The sequence below is a fragment of the Mauremys mutica genome, chromosome 20 (assembly GCF_020497125.1).
Source record: "Mauremys mutica isolate MM-2020 ecotype Southern chromosome 20, ASM2049712v1, whole genome shotgun sequence".
Lineage (NCBI taxonomy): Eukaryota > Metazoa > Chordata > Testudines > Geoemydidae > Mauremys > Mauremys mutica.
This window is the reverse complement of record NC_059091.1, coordinates 2,352,756-2,374,902: the sequence shown is the minus strand read 5'-3', so window position 1 is coordinate 2,374,902 and position 22,147 is coordinate 2,352,756. Positions and strand designations below refer to the sequence as shown.

The 22,147-nt window shown below is 63.8% G+C and overlaps 1 protein-coding gene across 1 annotated transcript; it reads left to right on the top strand.

Annotated features, from left to right (window-relative positions):
* Window positions 1-2,599: 2,599 nt before the first annotated feature.
* Window positions 2,600-18,184, top strand: DHH (desert hedgehog signaling molecule). Its single transcript, XM_044995521.1, has 3 exons — window positions 2,600-3,007; window positions 13,795-14,056; window positions 15,793-18,184. The coding sequence occupies exons 1-3, from the start codon at window positions 2,699-2,701 to the stop codon at window positions 16,458-16,460; spliced, it is 1,239 nt and encodes a 412-aa protein (XP_044851456.1). The 5' UTR covers window positions 2,600-2,698; the 3' UTR covers window positions 16,461-18,184.
* Window positions 18,185-22,147: the final 3,963 nt, after the last annotated feature.

Sequence of the window (22,147 nt, the reverse complement as noted above, 5' to 3'; positions counted from 1 at the left end):
TCGCCCGTTCCCAGCTTCTGGCGAAGGCCAGGGACCCCGTCCCTGCCCAGCCTGGCTAGTAGCCAGCGATGGACCCCTGTCCTCCATGAACGTCTCTAGGTCTTTTCTGAACCCTGGTAGAGTCTTGGCCTTCCCCCAATCCTCTGGGGGGGAGTTCATGTGAGGGGGCAGTGAGGCCTCCAGCCACAGGCCATTTCATGGGGTGTTGGTCACTCTGAGCGCGGAGGAAACTGCCCTACTGCCAAACCTTCCCACCCATCCTGCCCCGTCTCTCCAGAGGAGGGGAGCAGCCACGGGGGGCTGGGAACTGGCCCTGCCTGGCTGTCACAGCTGGGAGGTTGCTGTCTCTTCCCCCGCCTGGCCCAGCCTCCTGTTTGTACAGGGGCCGAGCAGGAAGCTGGGTGGATATTGCAGGAAATGGGGCCATAGCTGGTTTCCCTGGAACATGTTCTCCTCCCAGCGCCCCCGGCCCGGCACTGTGATCCACCCGCCCCAGGCTGCGTCTGAGCCCGTGGCACTGGGGGGAGCTGGCTCAGCCCTCTCAGAGCGTGGGCACCGGGCCGCCACCTGGGCCTTGGACCCACAACCTGCCCTGTAGGCGGAAGAGTGACCCTGGGGGGGTGCTGGGGCCCTGGGGCACAGAGCCGGCTGGGGCTGGGGGTGCAGGGGCCCTGGGGGCCAGCTGGGGGTGCAGGGACCCTGGGGCACAGAGCCAGCTGGGGGGGCTGGCTGGGGGTGCAGGGACCCTGGGGCACAGAGCCGGCTGGGGGGGGGGCTGGCTGGGGGTGCAGGGACCCTGGGGCACAGAGCTGGCTGGGGGGGGCGGCTGGGGTGCAGGGACCCATGGGCACAGAGCCGGCAGGGGGGGGGGGGCCAGCTGGGGGGGCCCTGGGGCACAGAGCTGGGGGGGGGGGGGCTGGCTGGGGGTGCAGGGACCCTGGGGCACAGAGCTGGCTGGGGGGTGGGGGCCTGCTAGGGGGGCCCTGGGGCACAGAGCCAGCTGGGGGGGCTGGGGGTGCAGGGACCCTGGGGCACAGAGCTGGCTGGGGGGGGCGGCTGGGGGTGCAGGGACCCTGGGGCACAGAGCCGGCTGGGGGGTGGGGGCCTGCTGGGGGGGCCCTGGGGCCCAGAGCTGGGGCGGGGGGGGCCCGGGCTGAGGTCACTTTCTGCTCGTCCCCTTTATTGGTGAATTTATTTAAGTTCGGGGCCTTTGTGCAGCGTCTCAAGGCAAATGAGACCGAGCGGCGTCTGCCCTCTGCTGGCCAGAGCCGGAAATGCCGCTGCGGGAGACGCACCGCCCCGAGCCCGGGGTGGGGGGCGGTCCGGTCTCCGCAGGTTTCAGACGTGGCTGCTGAGCTTTTGGGGCCCCGGGCTGGAAGCTGCACCTCCCCCCCCCCCCCCGGGGACCAGGCCTCTCCAGCACCTACGACTCCCGCTGGGACCCCTGGGCGAGCAGGGCTGCCAACCCTCCCGGATTGCCCTGGAGTCTCCAGGAATAAGGCGGAGTCTTTAATTAAAGGATATGTCATGTGATGAAACCTCCAGGAATAGCCTGCCGAAAATTGGCAACCCTATGGGCGAGGCAGGTGCTGGCTGTGGGGGGGCGGGGAAGGCCAGGCTGGCTCAGACCCGGGCCCATCTACCGGGGTGGAGCCTGGGCCCTGCGGGGGAGGGGAACCCCAGCTCGGTTGGGGTGCCCTCGTTCCCCCTGTGAACCCTCCTGGCTGGGGGGGGTAGATCTGCCAGGGGGCACCCAAGCCCCCCCCCTCCCCGGGTGCAGGCAGCCCCTGGCAGACCAGAGGCGGGTTTACACGGACCTGCAGGGCCCGCTGCGGACTTTCCCCCGGAGGGGGGGGTGCGAAGGGGGGGCTGAGGTGGAAAGAGGGAAGGGCGGGGGTGGGGCATGGGCTGGGGGTGCTGGGAGGGGAGGAGGGCGCAGTGGGGGTGGAAGACTTGGGGGTGCAGGGAATGGGGGGCCCGGCAGTGGGGGGTGCGCTGGGCCCCAGTGTGACACCTGTCAGGGGCGCGCTTCGGAGAAGGGCAGAGGCGCGTTCCCGCTAGCGCCAGGTGGGGCGCGCCGCGCGCGGCTGGAGTTTCGCGCAGGTGAAAGGGCGGGAGCGCGCCCCAAGAGCGCGCTCCTGTGCCCCGAGGCTGGTAGTGCGCTAGGACGCGCGTGCAGGATCCAGAGGGGTTACGCGGGGACGCGCGCTGGGTGCACGGCGCGCCAGTGACCGCTGGCCGGGGCCCCGCGGGGGCGGCACCGGGGGGATGTGGCCGCCGCTCCCGGGGGACGGACTCTTAAAGGCGGAGCCGGGAGCCTGGCAGGGGCAGCAGCAGCGAAGGACCCGGCGGGGCAGCCCAGTGGCTGGGAGCAGCAGGGGGACGCTGCCCGGGGCGCACGGCTGGCACCCAAGGGTCCCTGCGCCAGAGGGCACAGCCTAGCACCCAGGGTAGCTGGGCATGGCGGTGCCAGGAGAGGTCCCGGGTTCCTAGAGGCGGCGGTGCCCGGAGGGATCCCCGGTTCCTAGGGGCGGCGGTGCCAGGAGGAGTCCCGGGTTCCTAGGGGCGGCGGGGCCCGGAGGGGTCCCGGGGCGGCGGTGCCCGGAGAGGCCCCGGGGCTGTCGCGGGTCCCTGGCGCCGGACCCATGCGGGAGCGCGGAGCCGCGGGAGGCCGCTGAGCCGTCGGTCAGGCCCCGCGATGCCCTGGCACGGGCCGCTGGCGCTCAGCCTGCTCTGCCTGGCCTGCTGCCTGCTGCTGCCGGGCCGGGGCTGCGGGCCGGGCCGGGGCCCGCCGGGGCGCCGGCGACAGGCCCGGCGGCACCTGGTCCCGCTGCGCTACAAGCAGTTCGTGCCCAACGTGCCCGAGCAGACGCTGGCGGCCAGCGGGCGGGCCGAGGGCCGGCTGGGGCGCCGCGCCGAGCGGTTCCGGGACCTGGTGCCCAACTACAACCCCGACATCATCTTCAAGGACGAGGAGCACACGGGGGCGGACCGGCTCATGAGCCAGGTAAGGGGCGGCCGCCCCCGGGCCCCCGCTGCTGCCCCGGGCCGCCCCTCGCCGGGGCCGGTCCCCGCTCGCTGAGCCGGGCTCCCCTGCGCCCCGTTACCCATTAACCCGGCCCGGCGGCTGGTGCCCGGAGCCCGGGTGCTCTGCAGGGCGAGTCGGGCCGGAGCCGTCCAGGGACAAGGGGGAGCGGGCTGGGGGCTGCCCGGCAGCGGCACCTTTGGAGCTGGATCCGGCTGGGGGTCAGTTCCCGGTCCGTGTCCTGGGGGGGCGGCCCGGACCCGCCCGCAGCTTGTTCCAGACCCGGCGCTTTGCTGCTGCCCCTTCGCTCGGGGGTTGGCTGGGTCCGAGCTCCCGGGGCGGCCTGGAGCTGCTCTGGCGGCCCCCCGACGCTGCACCCCCTGATCCTGCACCCCCCCGACGCTGCACCCCCTGACCCTGCACCCCCCCCGACGCTGCACCCCCCCGCCGACCCCCCGATTCTGCACCCCCTGACCCCGCACCCCTCCCCGACGCTGCACCCCCCCGCCGACCCCCCGACTCTGCACCCCCTGACCCCGCACCCCCCCGACCCTGCACCCCCCGCACCCCTCCCCGACGCTGCACCCCCCGCCGACCCCCCGACTCTGCACCCCCGGACCCCGCACCCCCCGACGCCGCACCCCCCACACCCCTCCCCGACCCTGCACCCCCCGCCGACCCCCCGACTCTGCACCCCCTGACCCCACACCCCCCCGACGCTGCACCCCCCGCACCCCTCCCCGACCCTGCACCCCACGACCCTGCACCCTCCTGACCCTGAACCCCCCGCACCCCTCCCCGACCCTGCACCCCCCGCCGACCCCCCGACTCTGCACCCCCTGACCCTGCACCCCTCCCCGACGCTGCACCCCCGCATCCCTCCCTGACCCTGCACCCCCCGACTCTGCACCCCCTGACCCCGCACCCCCCCAACGCTGCACCCCCCGCACCCCTCCCCGACCCTGCACCCCCTCCCCAGGTGTCCCAGACCCAGCTCCGAGGGCTGGGAACCCCTACAGCAGCAAGGAGCGCTGGAGGCTCCCGGGAGGGGTCCAGCTGTTGGGGGGGTGACGCGCAGGGGGTGCTCAGGCTGGGGGGCCCCTCCGGCTGCTCTCTGTGACAAGTGAGTAGCAGCCGGCCCGAATGGCTGCTCTGCCCTGCCACAGCCCCGGGAGCACCTGGCCAGCTCCAGTTCAGCGTTTCCACCTCCTCAGAGCCCAGCTCCTGCCAACTCCCCCATTTCACAGACAGGGACACTGAGGCACGGGCAGGCCTGGGCCCAGGTGATACGGGCCCTGTGCTAGACACAGGCATGGCGGCTCCCACTGCGCCCTGTGGCCCTCGCCTGGGATCTCCGTGCTCCGTATCCGCCCGAGGGCGGGGCAGACCCCCGTCTCTGCCGGGTGCAGAGATTCGATCCCAGCAGGGTCACCCCCAGGCGCTTTCTCTCTCTCTGTCAGAGCCCAGTGGAGACAGGCCCAGGGAGCTTCCCCCCAGGTAGCCAGGCCGGGTGGTGGCGGCCCCCCGCCCCGTCTTGGCAGGGAAGATACGGCCGAAAGGGGCAGCTCCTGGGGAGGGAGGGGGAGAGCAGAGACCCCGCTGCAGCGCAGGCAGGGTGGGCAATGGGGGACAGGGACGTCTCGTCCCATTTCATGTCCCTGCTGAGGGCTCCATGGCTCGCAGGGGAGGTGAAGCGATGCTAGGGCCCTGGCTCACAGTAAAGCCGCTGTTGGTCCCTCTGACAGCTCGGGGTTACATGCAGAGATGCACTTTAACAACAGGGCCCAGGAAAACCTGCACCTGGCCCCCTCTCCACCCCCACGCCCTGGCCGTGTTCTCCAGGCTTTGAGACTCGGCCGACCCTGGGGACATTCACCGAGGGTTCCTGTGTTGCTCTGGTTTGTTGCAAAGGTGATGCAAAGGAGATAGCTGACCCCAGGGCTTGGTCCCGGGAGACCTGGGGTCTGGTCGCTGCTCTGCCACAGATTGTATGAACACAAGCCAGTCATGTGGCTTCTCCGTGCCTCAGTTTCTCCACTGCACAAATGGGGATAACGGCGCTGCCCTGCTGCCCAGGAGGTGCTGGGACAGTCAGGCAGCGGGAAGCAGATAAGTCCCTTGGATGGATGGAACAGCGCCCCTAACAGGTCTGTTAGCTGGGGAGTGGCTGCCTGGGGGCTGAAGGCTCCAGGCTGAAACATGCACAAAGCAGAGTTTCCGACCCCAGCACAGCTGACGGCGCTTTCTGCGTCTGAACCGTCCTGGGGCAGTGAGTTCCACGGGTGAACATAGTGCTAGCAACACGTAGAAGTAGTTGGGCCAGGACTGGCCAGCTGTTCCACCAGCCCCACCCACTGAGACTGACCCACATTGCAGCAACAGGGGCCTGGCGATGAGCAATGTAACATGATGGAGGGAAGCCCCCGGGCACCCTGGCCGAGGAGGTGCAGGCCCATCTGGGGGCAGCCCTGGGGCCAGGCTGTGCCCCAGAGAGGGGAACATGGTCGTGCCATGCCCCTTAGCTACGATACTTGGTGTAACCGCCCCCTAGGGTGGCCAATGCCAGGTCCCAGCAGTGCCAGGGGAACTCTGGCTCCTGGGTCGTGCGAGCCGGTGACATTTCAGCCTCTCGCATGTCCGTGGGTGGGCACGCTGACTGCATCGCGGATTCATTTCCTCCTGCTGAGTCACCCGATGCCCGTCGCCTGGGCAAGGGGGGAGGCTGGCAGCCAGACTGGGTCTGGATGGCACAGGATGGTGGGCGTGCCGGCTCTGGGAGCAGAATGAGCCGGCTGTGCTGGAGGAGAGACAATGGGGTGTGGGGGCGCATGGAGACCGCCGGGAACCGGGAGCGCCGGGGTGGGTGTTTCCTGCCGCGGCGTTGGGGTGAGTCTGTGCTTGGCAAGGGGGCCACACCCCGGGGTGGGCCCTTCCCTCCAGGAGTGAACCAGTACCCTGGAAGATTCAGGCCTTAGCAACCCGGGAGTGGGGGGGTTGATGGGATGTGTCCAGTGCTGGTTGGAATGGGAGCTAGGACTCCTGGGTTCCGTTTGCAGCACTGGGAGGGGAGTGGGCACGTTAGTCCGTTACAGCCGGTCCTCGCCCGGCCAATTCAGCTCCATCCTTGGGGTTTGCACTGTGGGGATCCCCAGCGTATCAGCCACGGTGCCAGATGCTTCAGAGGGAGTGAACGGAACAGGGAATTAGCGAGTGATCCACCCCCTGTGGGCCAGGCCCAGATTGAGGGTCCCTCTCCCGGTCTTCACTAACCTCAGTAACCTGGTGTCTTCCCTCACTCCCTGCTCAGCCCCTCTTCCAGGTCATTAATAACGGCTGGCTTCTCTCCCTGCCGGCAGCCCGGACTCCCTGGCTAGTTCCTGCCCTGCTCCGTGCCTCAGTTTCCCCAGCTCTGACATGGGGATACCATGGTACCGATATCCCAGGGCTGCTTGGGTGATGGGTCCCCCGGGCGCAAGCTGCGCTGGGCAGGGTCTGGGCAGAGCGGAGGGGTTTTGTGCCTCCCCTGCCCTGGCAGCACTTGCTGCTTCTCTTGGTTTCCTCGTCCCGCCTCAGAGGTGCCTGAAAATGCCCCTATTGAGCTGCTCGGGGACCGTGCTCCTGGCAGCCTCTGGCCCTCGGAGCCATGCAGCTGGTGACCTGCGGCTGCCTCTGCAGGTTAGAGCTCCCATGGCCACGCAGCTGGGCTTGGCCGGCTGCCATGGGGGGTGCAGGGACTCCGAATGGCAAGCAACGGTCTTGGGGTCCCGTACCCCACTGGGGCAAATGGGGGGCTGGGTGAGCTGGCAGGAGGGAAGTTCTGTGTCTCTCCATCCTGGCAGCCTGGGGCAGCGAGGGGGATGCCCTTGGCTGCCTGTTATCCTGTTGCCATGGTGCTGGAGGAGGCTGCCTCGGGCTCCCCCGGTCCTGGTCCTGGTCCTGGTCCAGGCGGCTTGGCTCTGTCTCCAGTCTCTCTCCATCCGCCCTGCTCCCTGGCTCTTCCCCCTTGTTCTCCCGCTCGATGGCTCTTTTCACCGCCTGCCCCTCTCTCCTTCCCAGGCTCCTGGCTCCCCTGCCCGCGCGCCAGTCTCGCCCTCCTGCTATGAGAATAATGTCAAGGCTAGAGGGAAGCGGTTACTTTTTTCTTTATTTGATTATTCATGTAGTGATAAACCCTCTCCCAGCCGGAGCTTCCCGGGAGGGAGCAGCTGGTATGATTTTGCCTTGCTCCTGTCTTGCCCTCTTCTGGGCTGCTTCCCCCGAGGCTGCCATGCTGTGGGCAGGGGCCAGGAGGGCATCGTGTCCTTGCTGGGGCAGGACATTGGGGTATCTCGGGGGGATGGAAGGAACCCAGTTGTCAACAACCCCTAACTGCAGCCCAGAGGCCTGCGGGAGGACTTGAAGGACCGCGAACCCCACTCCGCCGGCATGCGGCAGATCACCCAGGCAGAGACCCCATCGCCCAGGCTACCCTCTGGGGCACAACGCAGAAGCTGTTCCAGAGTCGCACACAAAAGGGATCACTTGCCCAGCACTGAGATGCAGCCTCCTCTGGGGGGAAGTGTGGCGGCTGGTTAAGAGCCATGCGGCTGTTTAGGACGAATATTATCCAGCTGGAAGTGTGGTGGCAGGTGGTGCTCCTGAGTGGAATTAGCCACCTTGAAATTTGGCTGCTGCACCCTGACTTTTATGGGGTGTCTGGCCACTAGAGTTCAGGCCTGGGAGTTCATCCATCCCTTGGCTGGTCTGGGTACCCCAGAAGGTGCCTCCCCCAGCCACTCTGTTCACCCCTATGGAAAGTGCATGCTATCGGGGGGATCCCCGGCCTAGGTGCGTGCGGGGAGGGTGAGTCTAGCTAAAAGGGCCCCCCCAAACGCCCAAGCACTCCTCCCCCCAGGGGATATTCTGCTCTTCCCCCTGGTGGCCAGCACACCAACCTCTCCTGTGCACTGCTCCAGCCCCCACCCTTGCAAGGCCCCGATCCTGGTCAGTGGCTGCTGCAGTCCTGCGGGGGGGGGGATTGGCGTGGAGTGGGGTCCCGTGGCCGCCCCTCCCATGGTGCACTTTCCCCCTTGCTGACACCGGCTGGGGGGGGGGCAAGGCTGCTGAATGGGTCCTTTGTGGCAGAGCTGATGACTTTGCTGTTCTTTCCTTGTGGAACCGGAGGATTTGAAATTCTCGCCGAGTTAAGTAATTCTCGGGCTGGAAAATAGCTATTGTGCTGCGAGGCGAGAGAAGTGCAGCACATTCCTCCGCAGGCCCTTCCCTCCTCCCCTGCACGCCATCAATCTGACTTTGTTCCCTTTCTAGTGGTGTAAATGCCACCCGCGCCCCCATCTCTCCGTCTGCCCCTCTCTCGTTCCTTCCCCTCGCTGCTCCCCGCCCACCCTGCCTGCCCCCAGGGCCCCGGCTCGGCTCTCCGGCTTTTCCTAGGCCTGGCACTGGGTGGGCTGCAGCCGCAGGTGGCTCGGCGCCGAAGGGCTCAGTGGAAGGAGCCCAGGGAGGGAGGGAAGAAGGAAGGAAAGTGGCTGCCAGGAGCGAAAGCTGCAGGAGAGTTAATGACGCTTGGGGGGCAGATTTGGGGGAGCACTGGGGGTGAAGAGGAGAGGCAAAGTCTGTGCGGGGCAGGAGACTCGGGACGTTTGCTGCCACTCCAGCCTTTCCCGTTGCCTTTGCCTTAGCCTCTCCTCGCTGAGCTTATCTCAGCCTCTGCCTTTTGTTGCCAGTTGTTGCATTTCCACATCGGGAGGGAATCGAGCGGGATTCTGACTGTAATGTGCTGTTTGTTTGGTTTGTAAATCTGCTGTGCAGCGCTGGTGTTATACAGAGCTGCTCCGCCTCCCCCCAGAGGTGGCTGCAATTCTGTGCAGGAAGAATGAGTGGCATAATAGATAAATAACCTGGAAATTAGCAAAGAATCCTGTGGCACCTGGAAACTGTTTGAGGACAAAGTGTACGTGGGTCTGCAGCAGGTTGGATGAATCTATGGGGCATAGCACCTTTCAATCAAGAGATTCATTGCTTTGCAAGGGGGGAAGGCTCCCCACAGCCCCGAACAGCGGAGTAACTGGCACGAGGTCACCGAGGGAGACAATTCCAGATGGGGTGTAGAACCCAGGAGTCCTGGTTCCTGCCCCCCTGCTCACGGACTAGCCATTCCCTCTGGGCTGACCCGAGTTAATGAATCACCCATTAAGGAGCAGGTCTGTGTGTTTCTGGGGGGAGCTGGTGAGTGCTGGTTTCGGCCGGGCGGGGGCAGACAGACCCAGTTTAATCTTTATTCCCTCTCTCAGCTTTAGTTCTTCAGCCAGACCCAGGTGTGTCCCGTCCCCATGTGGCGCCATCCCTGGCACAGCTCCGTGGGGCCTCTGTGCCCACCGGGGTCCCTGCCCAGGGCATTTGGTGCCAGCTTCTGGCGAGAAGCCAGGCCCTGGAAAAAGGCCCCCCCTTGGTCTCACTGGGAGCTCAGAACCTGGCCCAGTTCACCCCCACTGCGCTGTCTGTGTCCTGGCCTCTCTCCGCTTCTCTTTCATTCGGTACCACAGCCCATGGCTGTGGGGGGGAGCCGGGCTCTGCTGGGGGGCGCAGGCCTGAGGAGCCAGGCTCCAGGGGCCGGGGGATAGAGCAGGAGGAGGGGAAGGGGCTGGTTCTGGGAGCTGCCCAGACCCGTCCGGCGAGGCAGCAGGGAGTGGGGGCAACTGGGTGTGGCTGGGCGGCACAGGGGGGCAAAGGGGGGAGAGGGGGCGGCGGGTGTCACACCTGGGGGGGCACCAGTTTCAGCCGGCAAAGGGACGCCAGGAGAGCGCAGGGAAAATCGCACCTCAAGCCTTGTGCCACAGACTCACCTCCCAAGCTTGTGAATTGGGGGGGTCACCACAGCCCCCGCGGGAGCTCGGGGAGCCAGCCTGACTCAGTGGGTGGGGCTCTGGGCGGGTGTTTCTGTCGCTGCCAGTGCTGCTGCCCTGTGGCAATGTCCCTTCCCCTTCGTGGGCTGATGCCCTGCCCACCTGCGGCGGCCTGGTCCCTCGGCCTTGGCTGGGCTGCAGGGACAAGCTGGCTCCAGGCGGCCCTTGTGGGCCAAGCCGGGGGAAAGCTGCCTGCTGCCCTGGCCTCGGGCGGGTCTCCATGCGCGGAGTGCCGGAGCGAGGCCTTAGCCGGGAGCCGCTCTGGGTGGCGGTGTCCGGCATGGCAGTGCCCCTGTCTCTGCTGAAATCCCCTGAAAACCTGGGCGGCCTGCCCCGGCGCCCGGTGGCACTGGCTGGCGCCAGTCTAGAGAAGGAATTAGGCTTGGGAACCAGCAAAGCTGTGGGACTATGGGGGTGCTGCTGCCTTTGCCCTCCCCTGTCTCCCCCACTCGCTGTCCCTGTCAGTGAAAATGGCCAGCTCCAAGGAATTAAAAATCGGCCACAGGCCTGGCCTCTGCCCCTTGCAACAGCATCTCCGTCGTCCTTCAGCTGGGGGCCCCCCAGCCAGGGGCGGCTCCAGGCACCAGCACAGCAAGTGCGTGCTCGGGCGGCAAGCTGTGGGGGGCGGCCTGCCCGTCGCCATGAGGGTGGTAGTGAGGCAGCCTTCGGCGGCGTGCCTGCGGGAGGTCCGTCGGTCCTGCGGATTCGGTGGTACTTTGGCAGCGTGCCTGCGGGAGGTCCGTCGGTCCTGCGGATTCGGTGGTAATTTGGCGGCGTGCCTGCGGGAGGTCCGTCGGTCCTGCGGATTCGGTGGTACTTTGGCGGCGTGCCTGCGGGAGGTCCGTCGGTCCTGCGGATTCGGTGGTACTTTGGCGGCGCGCCTGCGGGAGGTCCATCGGTCCTGCGGATTCGGTGGTAATTTGGCGGCGTGCCTGCGGGAGGTCCGTCGGTCCTGCGGATTCGGTGGTACTTTGGCAGCGTGCCTGCGGGAGGTCCGTCGGTCCTGCGGATTCGGTGGTAATTTGGCAGCGTGCCTGCGGGAGGTCCGTCGGTCCTGCGGACTCGGAGGTACTTTGGCAGCGTGCCTGCGGGAGGTCCGTCGGTCCTGCGGATTCGGTGGTAATTTGGCGGCGTGCCTGCGGGAGGTCCGTCGGTCCTGCGGATTCGGTGGTACTTTGGCAGCGTGCCTGCGGGAGGTCCGTCGGTCCTGCGGATTCGGTGGTACTTTGGCGGCTGTGACGGTGCTGCCCGTGGGAGCCAGCTGAGGTCACTCAATCAGGGTGAACTGCAAACAGAACAGGGCAGACAAACCCCAAATGCTGGTGGTTATTCCAATACTTAGATTTACCAACCAGCACAAAACAGCTTCTACAGCACCTCACTGGTCACTTAGAAGTCCAAACCACGCAGTTCCCTTAAAGTGCCCAGCCTCAGGCCTCCGTCCAGACACACCTGTCAGATATGATGATGATTCCTAAGAATCTTACTTCATCATATAAAAGAAAAGGTTCTTCCAATCCCAAAGGATCAGCCACATACCCAGGTCCAATTATAACTTAGATCTTACCCAAAATACACGCTATAGCCAATTCTTATTAACTAAGCTAAAATTTATTAAAAAAGAAAAGATAGAGAGTGTTGGTTAAAAGATTAATCTACAGACAGTCTTGAATTCAATTCTTGAGGTTCAGATACACAGCAGAGATGAGCTTGTAGTTGCCAAAAGTCCTTTTAGAAATAGTCCAGAGGTTATAGTCCAAGTTCCATATTCAGGGTGGCTCCAGTCAATGACTGGTGATCTCAATCCTTATGGCTTAAGGTTTCCCCCTCTTGAAACCCAAAGCAGATTTGAGATGAAGAAGGATTGTGTCCCAGGCTTCTTATACATTTCCAGCAGCCTTTCGGCCTGAGAAAACAATAGGCTCAACTCCTTCTCCCAAACATCCTGGCAATTAGCACAGAGTAATTTACCCATTAAACAGTTCAGATACAGGTTAGCACAACCTTCAAAGAGACACAGAGACAATAATACTATTTTACTCAAGTATCATTATAAATGTTAATATTTCTTTTTTTGATCTTTGAATTAAAACTATAGCAATAGACAAGACTTGTTTGCTTGCATCCCAAGACCTGAGCAAACATCTCCCCTTCTACCTCTAACAATGCAGACTTGCATTTCAAAGCTCTATTCATTTACATATCTTCCTAACCAGTCCTTAAGGTTCACCCATGGGTCAGGTCAGTCTGTGAGTTAATTAACTCTTTCTGGCCCTTTCCCCTTTCAATGAGATATTATATTACAGTCATAACGTCACAGCGGCGTGCCTGCGGGAGGTCCGTCGGTCCTGCGGATTCGGTGGTACTTTGGCGGCGTGCCTGCGGGAGGTCCGTCGGTCCTGCGGATTCGGTGGTAATTTGGCGGCGTGCCTGCGGGAGGTCCGTCGGTCCTGCGGATTCGGTGGTACTTTGGCGGCGTGCCTGCGGGAGGTCCGTCGGTCCTGCGGATTCGGTGGTACTTTGGCGGCGTGCCTGCGGGAGGTCCGTCGGTCCTGCGGATTCGGTGGTACTTTGGCGGCGTGCCTGCGGGAGGTCCGTCGGTCCTGCGGATTCGGTGGTACTTTGGCAGCGTGCCTGCGGGAGGTCCGTCGGTCCTGCGGATTCGGTGGTAATTTGGCGGCGTGCCTGCGGGAGGTCCGTCGGTCCTGCGGATTCGGTGGTACTTTGGCGGCGTGCCTGCGGGAGGTCCGTCGGTCCTGCGGATTCGGTGGTACTTTGGCGGCGTGCCTGCGGGAGGTCCGTCGGTCCTGCGGATTCGGTGGTACTTTGGCGGCGTGCCTGCGGGAGGTCTGTCGGTCCTGCGGATTCGGTGGTACTTTGGCGGCGTGCCTGCGGGAGGTCCGTCGGTCCTGCGGATTCGGTGGTAATTTGGCGGCGTGCCTGCGGGAGGTCCGTCGGTCCTGCGGATTCGGTGGTAATTTGGCGGCGTGCCTGCGGGAGGTCCGTCGGTCCTGCGGATTCGGTGGTAATTTGGCGGCGTGCACGCTGAAGCCGCGTAACCGGCGGACCTCCCACAGAAACGCTGCTGAAGGCCGCCTGACTGCCGTGCTTGGGGTGGCAAAGAACAGAGTCACCCCTGCCCCCAGCACCCCAGGTGGCAGCTGAGGCAGGGCAGGGCTGTCCAAATCTCTTAGCACATCCTTGGACTGTTCCTCCTCTGATGTCAGGGTCCCCGCTCCTCGCAGCCCCCCAACCAGCTGTGCATTCTCCTCCTGTAATGCCAGCTCCCTTCTGTCTGCGCCTCCGGAGCAGCAAGGGTTAATGTATGAGGAGAGGTTAATAAGATGGGACTTTTCAGCTTGGAAAAGAGACGACCAAGAGGGGATATGACAGAGGGCTATAAAATCATGGCTGGTGTGGAGAAAGTGAATAAGGGAGTGTTATTTACCCCTCCTCATAACACAAGAACTAGGGGGCACCAAATGAAATTAAAAGGCAGCAGGTTTAAAAGAAACAAAAGGAAATATTTCTTCACACAATGCACAGTCACCTGTGGAACTCCTTGCCAGAGGATGTTGTGAAGGCCAAGACTCTAACAGGGTTCAGAAAAGAACCAGATAAGTTCCTGGAGGCCAAGGGTCCATCGATGGTTATTAGCCAGGCTGGGCAGGGAGGGGGTCCCTGGCCTCTTTCTGCCAGAAGCTGGGAATGGGCGACAGGGGATGAATCACTTGGTGGTTCCCTGTTCTGTTCATTCCCTCGGGGGCACCAGGCACTGGCCGCTGTTGGCAGACAGGACCCTGGGCTGGATGGACCTTTGGTCTGACCCAGTCTGGCCGCTCTGATGTACGTGCTCTCCCTCGCCAGCGCTGCAAGGACCGTGTGAATGCGCTGGCCATTGCTGTGCTGAACATGTGGCCCGGCGTGAAGCTGCGGGTGACGGAAGGCTGGGACGAAGACGGGCATCACCTGCCTGACTCGCTGCACTATGAGGGGCGGGCGCTGGACATCACCACCTCTGACCGGGACAGGGAGAAGTACGGCCTGCTGGCGCGCCTGGCCGTGGAGGCCGGCTTCGACTGGGTCTACTATGAGTCCAAGGCCCACATCCACGTGTCGGTGAAAGCAGGTAAGGGGAAGCAGGGTGATACCGTGGGGGACAGGGATCCTGGCTCTGCCACCATGCCGGATGCCCCGCACCCGTGGCCTAGGGTGGCACGTGTTCCTTGACTTCTTCAGGTTGGCGACTCCTTGTTGAATTCAGAAGTTTGCTTCCATTCACATGTAAGAGTAAGAACTGTCTTGCTGCGGCTCAGTCGTGTGATTGCTCGGTGGGTGTGTTCTGAGCGGGGGGCAGCGCCGGCGAGTGTGTGGGGAGGGGGAGGGGGCAGATTTTCTTTGCCTTCATCTGAAATAAAATTTTCAACACCTCACAACCCCCTCAATTGCCTTCTGTGCCCCCAGCCAACACCCCCAGTGGGCAGAGCACTAGGCAGGGACTGTGGAGTCCTGGGTTCGAGTCCCATCTCTGCTTTGTGACCTTGGTCGAGCTCCACGCCTCAGCTTCCCCACCCGCTGTCTATACGGAGTGTTGGGTCCTTGGGGCAAGCCCCGCCTCTCCCGCGAGCGCTGTGCAGCACCTGGCACCGCGGGGCCCTGATTTGGGGGGTGCTTCCAGGCACTGCAGGAACAGAAGCAGCAGAATCCCTTCCTCATCCCATTAGCGTTAAGGGTGTCACAAAAATCTAACACGAAGAGAATCGTTCTTATGATTGTTGTAAAGAAATTCAGTGCCGAGAGGGTTCTTATTATAGTAATACCAATGGCTAATTACTAACTAACTCATTAGCAATACTCACTAAGAATATTTTTAAAAAATCCCATCTCCCCTCCCACCCCCCTTCCAGCCGTCCCCGAAGCCCCCGGGCCTGCACTGGTGCCCAAGCCAAACTGAGAAGAAACAATAAGTGAACCTGGCCAGGCTAGTGCTCGTCCCCGAGCCAGCACGGCCTGAGCACTAAGACTGGAATTACCGCGCTGGAAAGTCCTCCAGGCTCGACTCCCGGGTTTGAGTGTGAATGATTTCCTGTGTGACATGAGGAGAGAGACCGTGTGCCGTGTGCTGTTGTAAACACCTGCTGCTTTGTCTCTTGAGAGCCAGTTTGTGTTTGCGTCATTTCGAAGCCCCGTTCAAGCCCCCCGCTCTTTGTCAGAGCTGTGGTGTCTTTCCACACGCCCTGTCCAGTTCACTTGTGCTCCCTGCAGGCAGCAGACAAAATACTGCAGGGCCTACGTAAACAGGGGCTGTGCTTTGGGGCCTGATTCTCCAGTGCTCCGCACCTTGCACACTTGGCTCTGCTGATGCAAAGTGAATCAGCCGGAGATCACAAGGGCGTGTTGTGTACTGGTGTGGCCACACCCCCCGGGGCAGCACAATCAGGTCCCTTGGTTTAACCTCCCAGTGACAGAGCTGGGGGAGTGTTGATACATCTCAAGGTTTCCCCACCAGGCAGCTGCAGGAGGTGCCTGGCTCCCGCTGCCTTCACCGGAGGCGGAGAGTGCACGGCGCTTCTCTGGAGCTGCTCCAGCCCTGGCCTGAGCAGGCATCACAAGCCCGGGTCTGTCTGGGCCAGGTACTGGTCTCTCTGCCCCTATGCAAGCCCTGTTTGCACCTGGTGCACGGCACCAGCTCGGCTCGTGGGAGGGCTTGCACCGTGGGGGCGAGGCAGGTGCCAATATCCCCCACATGGACAGGCCGTGGGCAAGATGCTGACGCCTGCCCACCTGTCTGCCCCGTGCCTCCATCAGCGTGTTTTCTGGCCCACGCGTGCCGCAGTGCTGATGGGACCCTCTGTCTTTCCGCAGATAACTCCCTGGCCAGCCGGGCCGGCGGCTGCTTCCCGGGCCACGCCACGGTGACGCTGCGGAGCGGCCAGCGGAAGGGGCTGTCGGAGCTGCGCCCTGGTGACTGGGTGCTGGCCGTGGACCGGAGCGGCCAGGTGGTCCCCACCGAGGTGCTGCTTTTCCTGGACCGCGACCTGCACCGGCGTGTGTCCTTCGTGGCCATCGAGACGGAGAGCCCCGCCCACCGGCTGCTGCTCACTCCCTCCCATCTGGTGTTCGCTGCCCAGGCCCTGGCCAACGGCACGGCCAGCTTCGTGCCTGTCTTCGCCAGGCGGGTGCGGGCGGGCGACTCGGTGCTGGCCCACCACGCTGGCAGACGCGGGCTGCAGCCAGTCCAGGTGCTGCGGGTGTCGCGGGAGGAGGGCGTGGGGGTGTTCGCCCCACTGACATCACGTGGGACCCTCCTGGTCAACGGGGTGCTAGCCTCCTGCTACGCCGTCCTGGAGAGCCACCCCTGGGCCCACCGCGCCTTCGCCCCCCTCCGGCTCTTCCACGCCCTCCTCTCACTGCTGCCCCCCAGTGGCGAGGCCAAGAACTGCAGTGCTCCGGAGACGGGCATGCACTGGTACTCACGGCTGCTCTACCAGCTGGCGTGGGGGGTGCTGGGCCAGGACTCCCTCCACGCCTAGCGACCGCGTTAAAGTCACTGACTCAGACAAAGTTAACGTACCAAACTGGAAGCAGGAGGCGCTGGACCGAGAGCAGCTGCCAAGCTTTATTCCAAGTGCCTTGGGATTCCTGGAGGCCTGGGGGTCAGGATGGGAACCCAGGCCTTCGGGGTGGGGGGAATGGGAAGCCGGGCCCCCAGCAGGGGAGCGAGGGGTACTCGGTCCCTTGTTACAGCATCCCAGGCATTCGCAGAGATGCACGCTGACTGGAGCGGGGTCTCGCCGCCAGCCCCGTGCGGGTGGGTGCGCACTCAGCAGTGTCGCTCTGGTGCCTGTTCCTGCGCCCCGGCCGTGTGTGACTGGCACCGTAACCACGCCCCTGCAGGGCGTCTGGCCCCTGCCGCGTGGAGCCGCTGCTGCCCCTCTGTATCTGCTTCGTGGCCCCCCTGGTGTAGGGGTGACCCTGTCCGGAGGGGGTGGGTGAGCCCCAAACCACACCCCGGTTGGGGCACCGCTCCCTGGTCCCTGTATTTATTGCTTCACGTAAGCACATGACTGGGCCTGGACTCGCTGCTCGAGATGAAATCCCGAGGCCGGTTTGGGGTGGTGCCCACCCGGGCTGAGCAAGGGGCAGACTTGGGCCCGGAGGGTTTGCTAAGAGCAGCCCAGGAGCTGGGCTCCCGGCAGCAGGCCCAGGCTGGGTTCTCCACTGTGCTCCCCAGCTGCGATTCCACCGAATGCAGCAGGTCAGACCCAGGCCATCCCTCCCTCCTGTTACTAATGCTCCTGCCAGGCCCCAGGCCCTCACCCTGCAGCCACCCCCCTGTCCCCGCATGACCCCCACCCCCGGCTTCTCCTTGGGCACGGCACCCACCTGCCCACCCTCCTCGTGTCTCCCCCAAGCGTTCAGCGAGGGATTCTGCCCTGGCCCACTCAGAATGGGCACCGCCAGCAGGCAGCTGGCACGGCCGCCCCCGTTGCACCCTCGGGAGGAGGGAGGGGCAGCGCTGGGCCCAGTTAGCGCCCTACCAAGGAGTTTGTGCAAGGCAGGGGTTGCAGAGTGGCTGCCTCGGGGTCCTCGGAAGGAGGAACAGCGGCAGGGCCCCTGAGCGCAGATCCCACTGGGGAAGGTGGGGGGCCGTGCACACAGTCACGCTCTGCAGGAGGCTCCACCAGCACCGCAAGACCCTCTGCCCAGCAGCGGTTCTCGGCCGCGTGGGAAGCCAGGCTCTGCCGGGCTGGGCCTCCCCCGCATTCCTCCAAAGCAGGGCCCAGAGAGAATGAGCTCCCGGGGGTGGGGCGGGGGGGCTCCAGCCAGGCCTCTGGCCCAGCTGCCCCACAACTGGGGCAGGAATAGGCTGGCAGGGGGCCCCTGAGCTTTGAAGTCAGAGGAGTTCCCTTGTGTGGGGGTCTCTCATTGGCTTGAGAAGCCAGACTCTGCGTGGGCTAGTGGCTGCGGGGGGGCTGGGCATCAGGACCCCGGCTTCTCTTGCAGGCTGCGGGAGGGGAGTCTGGGCTAGCGTTCAGACGGGGGGAGGGGGGCTGCCTGGGCGGCAGGACGCCTGGGTTCTTTCCGTGGCTCTGCGAGGGTGGCACAGCCACGCTCCTGTGTCTGAGGGTCCTGCCCCGCCAGGATAAGCGCCCAGCTCCCTTGCCAGCCTGTTCCAGGCTGACGTGTGCTGGCCCCTGCGGGCAGCGCCAGGGTGGGGGAGGGGGCTCTCTCTCCTCGCAGTGAGGCCAGTCAGCGGCAGGGGGCACTGGGGGGGGAGGCGCTAATTGGGGGGGAGGGGGGCTACTCCCCCGCTCTGTCGCATGCAGGGGAGGCGACGGGGGGGACGTGTCCGTGGTAACAGGTTAACTCTGCCCTGCTGGGCCCCGTCACGCTAACCCCCTAACCTTGGCCCCCTGCCCCCGCTTAAGAGTTTTATTTTTATATTTATAAATGATAATATAATTTTATACGCTGTTCGTCTCTCCCTGGGCGGCGGGGGAGGGGTTAAAGTGGTTTTAACTGTTTGGGGCTTTTTAAATAATATTTAATTTTTGTTAATGAGGAAATTGTGTCTTGTGGTGCTGGAGAGGGGCTGCGCCTGTGTCCCCCCTCCCCGAGCCCCACAGGGCTAGTTCCTCTCTCCCCTCCAGCCCAGGGGAGTGGCTGGAACTGCCCAGACTCAGATTGCCCCCTCGCCCCATGGCTGGGGCTGGTCCTAGGGGCACCTCAGGCCTTGCTTGTCCATGTCCCACGTGGTGCCTGGGCCCTGAGGCTCAGGACAGGTGACCCCCCCAGCACTAACCCCCCCAGCCCCCACTGCAGCTGCAGCACCAGGTCTCCACCCCCCCCCCCCCCACTGCTCACACCCGCTGCTGCTTAGCTCAGGGGAAGCAGCCAGGTGCCCAGGCACACACAGGACACACACCAAGCCCCTTTCCCATGGCTCCTGGGGGGCGGCTGGGCCCCGGCTCTGACTCTGTGCCACCGGAATCCCATTGCACATTCCATAGTGAAGGTCAAGTGGGCGCCGGGCTGTGAGAGCAGCCAGGGTTTGCTCAGAGGGTGGCAGGCTGCCCCCCCCCCGCCTGCTCCTCTCCTGGGGCGAGCACATGGCTAAGCACCCCAGGGACCTGCTGCCAGCAGATCTGCCTCCCAGCTTGCTTGGGGGGGGTATTATTGGCGGAACAGCTCGTCCGTCATGCCCGCCCTAGCTTGGCACCCAGCAGTTCCCATTGCACCTCAGGCACAAGAACAGGTGCGTTTTTCTCTCTTGCATTGACCCCCCCCACCCCCAGCACTGGGGCGAGACCAGCCCTGAGCCCCCTCCTGAGCCCCAGCACAATCCAGCCGCAGGGGGAAGTGGGTGACTCGTGCTGGGAGACCCGGAAAGGACCAAGCCCGGAGCTTTTTGGCTTATGAGCCGAAATGAAGCGTGGAGACTCTTGGGAACGGGGGGGGGGGATTCTAGGCTCAGAGGGAAGGGGGCTGCCTGGGGGGTTGAATTTGGAAGGCCAGGGACTGTGTGCAAAGGGGAACCCCCCCCCAAAACCAAACCAAACCAAACCATACACCTGAGCCTTTTGCACTGAGTCCCTTTGAGGAAATGATGCAGGAAAATGTGCGGTGGGGGGAAATTGATCCAGATTCAGGTCTAATCTCAACCCACACCCAGCAGGAATTAGCAGACCCCATCCTCCATCCACTGAGACCCCCCCCCATGATCACTGTGGGCACCTTTGCATAATCAACCCCCTTCCCCCCATTTGCTGGCTGACCCCTGCCCCAACCACAACCTAGCAAGGCCTTACCCATGAGAGGAGCAGCCCCCGTCCCCACGACCCAGCACCGTCCCCCGGGAGTGGGGAGGCGTCTCGTTGTCCACAGGCCCCGGGGGCTGGCTAGCGCTGGGAGGGCAGGGGAGGGGGCAGGGGAGGCTGAGCTGTGCAGGAATTGGCATAAGACAGGCAGGGGGCAAATGCAACAGGCCAGGCAGAACCTCCCCCGCCCCCACTGCCCCCTCGGCTCTGCCAATGCCCCGTCGTCCCCTTTTCCCAGCACCCCCCAGTCACCTTGTCCTGCCCAAGCCCCCTGCAATCTCATCTCTCCCTGTATCACCCCCCACCCCAGCCTGCCCATTTCAGCCCCCTCCCCCACGCGGTCAGCTGGGCGCAGCCAGGCCTGGATGTCTCTGCCGCGGGGCTGCCCAGTGGGAGCTGGGCTGAGACCTCCCCAAACTCATCTCCCCTGTGAGTGGCCGGGGGCTGGATTCGAGCAGGCGACCCAGAGGTGGCAGGGTCCATCCCCCCGCCCCACATCTCCCAGGTTTGGGCTCTGCCAGCTCCCACCTGTCCCCCGGTTCCCTGGGGGTGGGAGTGGGGGGGGGTACAGGTGTTTAGAGACACTGATATGGGTGAGCTGGTGTCGGCTGCCCCCTAGTGTCCCAGCGGAACAATGCAGGAGACCGGCCTGCAGCTCGAGGCGGTGGCCCCTGCATGGCACCCGCCAGCACCCGGAGCAGAGCCCAGGAAGGGCCCCGGGACCTCGCCCCTCACGTGGCCCAGGCAAAGGGGGCAGAGGCCAGAAGGGTTAAATCTCCGTGGCTGGGATCCCCACACAGAGCCAGGCCCAGCACCATGGGGCAGGATTCTCCCCACCCCCACCCTGCCATCCGGGTGCCCAGGAGGCCATGGGGGACCAGCACCCAGGCAGGGAACTAGCCCCAGCCTGCTGCCCTGGAGCGCATGCATGGCCCCCTGCTGAGGGCGTGTCACCGGGGGAAGGGCAGAGCAGGGCCCTGGGGCTGGGAGCTGCGGGTCCCACTCCAGGCTCCTGACACGGGTGCCACAGACCTCAGGGATCCCTGCCCTGCTGCAGAGAGACCCTGGTTTCCTGCCTGGGCCCCTCCTCTGGTTACAAGAGCTCCCCCAGCCCTGTCCCCAGGCTGCCCTCACCTAGGCCGTGGGGAGGCTGTGTCTGTCCCAGGTTTCAGTCTGATACAGACTAAAAGGAGACGCTGCATAAGGACCCCCCACCCGAGCCCACCACGGCTGCTTTCCTCCCTGCCCCAACCTGCCCTGACGATGGGACGGCCAAGCACTGTGCCAGTGGGTACATCTAGTCACACCCCTGTGGCAGGCCCGGGCCAGCTGACTCAAGATCCTGGGGCTCGAGGTAAGGGGCTGTTTAATTGTGGTGTAGACGTTCAGGCTCTGGGACCCTGCCGGGGTCCTTGGCCCAAGCCCGCTGACAACTGCAGTGTAGACAGGCCCTGAAGCTTCCTGCTGGGTTTGCAATAAACAAGGCTGATTGCTGCAGACAGGCCCAGCAGGAGCTGATGTGCTCGGACACTTCTCTGAGGAAGGAGCACCCAGCCCCTGAGGGCAGGCTCCAGCCAGGACCTTTACACTTGTTTACAAGCAAAATTCTTCCACCACCTCCACATATTTCCCCCTCCCAGTGCCCACCCCAGCCCCCCAACTGCATGGCCGTCCGCTTTGGAAAGAACAAAACAGGCTCCCACCTGCCCCTAGTCTTATCTGGCATGTGGTTTATTTACAGGGAAAGTTATTTTATTACACACACACCCAGGCTAGGCTCAGGGCAGCTAATTGTAACATAACAGCTTGGGATGTTTCCATCTCAGCATGGGCAAGTCCCGACTCCACTCCGGGCTGGGAATCCCTGAATACTGGGGCTGTCTCCCCATTGAGATGGGAATCCACCCTCTCCCTAGAATATTGGCTAGTGCTGGTCGTGGCCTCTGTGGCCAGCCATGCCCGTCATACTAGCATGGAGACCAGGGGACCTCCAGAAAGTGGGGAGGGGGGGGGCAGTGCATCCTGGGTATTGTGCTGGCAGGGTACCAGTACCAGTCAAATTGTTTGAAACTGTGGTAAGGAACAGAGTTATCAGGCACACAGATGGACATGATTTGTTGGGGGAAGAGTCAACATGGCTTTTGAAAAGGGAAATCATGCCTCACCAATCTACTAGAATTCTCTGGGAAGAGAAGCGGTCAACAAACGTGGACAAGGGGGATCCAGTGGATCCAGTGGACTTGGCCTTTCAGAAACCTTTGATAAGGTCCCTCATCAAAGGCTCTTAAGCAAAGTCAGCTGTCGTGGGGTAAGAGGTTCTCTCAGGGATCAGATAGAAGAGAAAGGGTGGGAATAAATGGCCAGTTCTCACCGTAGAGTGAGAGAGCGGGGTCTGCTCA

Excerpts from the sequence above, each read along its gene's own strand:
- DHH (XM_044995521.1), top strand. The coding sequence starts at position 2,699 with ATGCCCTGGCACGGGCCGCTGGCGCTCAGCCTGCTCTGCCTGGCCTGC. Across the intron at positions 3,008-13,794 it reads CGGACCGGCTCATGAGCCAG|CGCTGCAAGGACCGTGTGAA; the intron begins GTAAGGGGCGGC and ends CTCCCTCGCCAG. Across the intron at positions 14,057-15,792 it reads CCACGTGTCGGTGAAAGCAG|ATAACTCCCTGGCCAGCCGG; the intron begins GTAAGGGGAAGC and ends GTCTTTCCGCAG.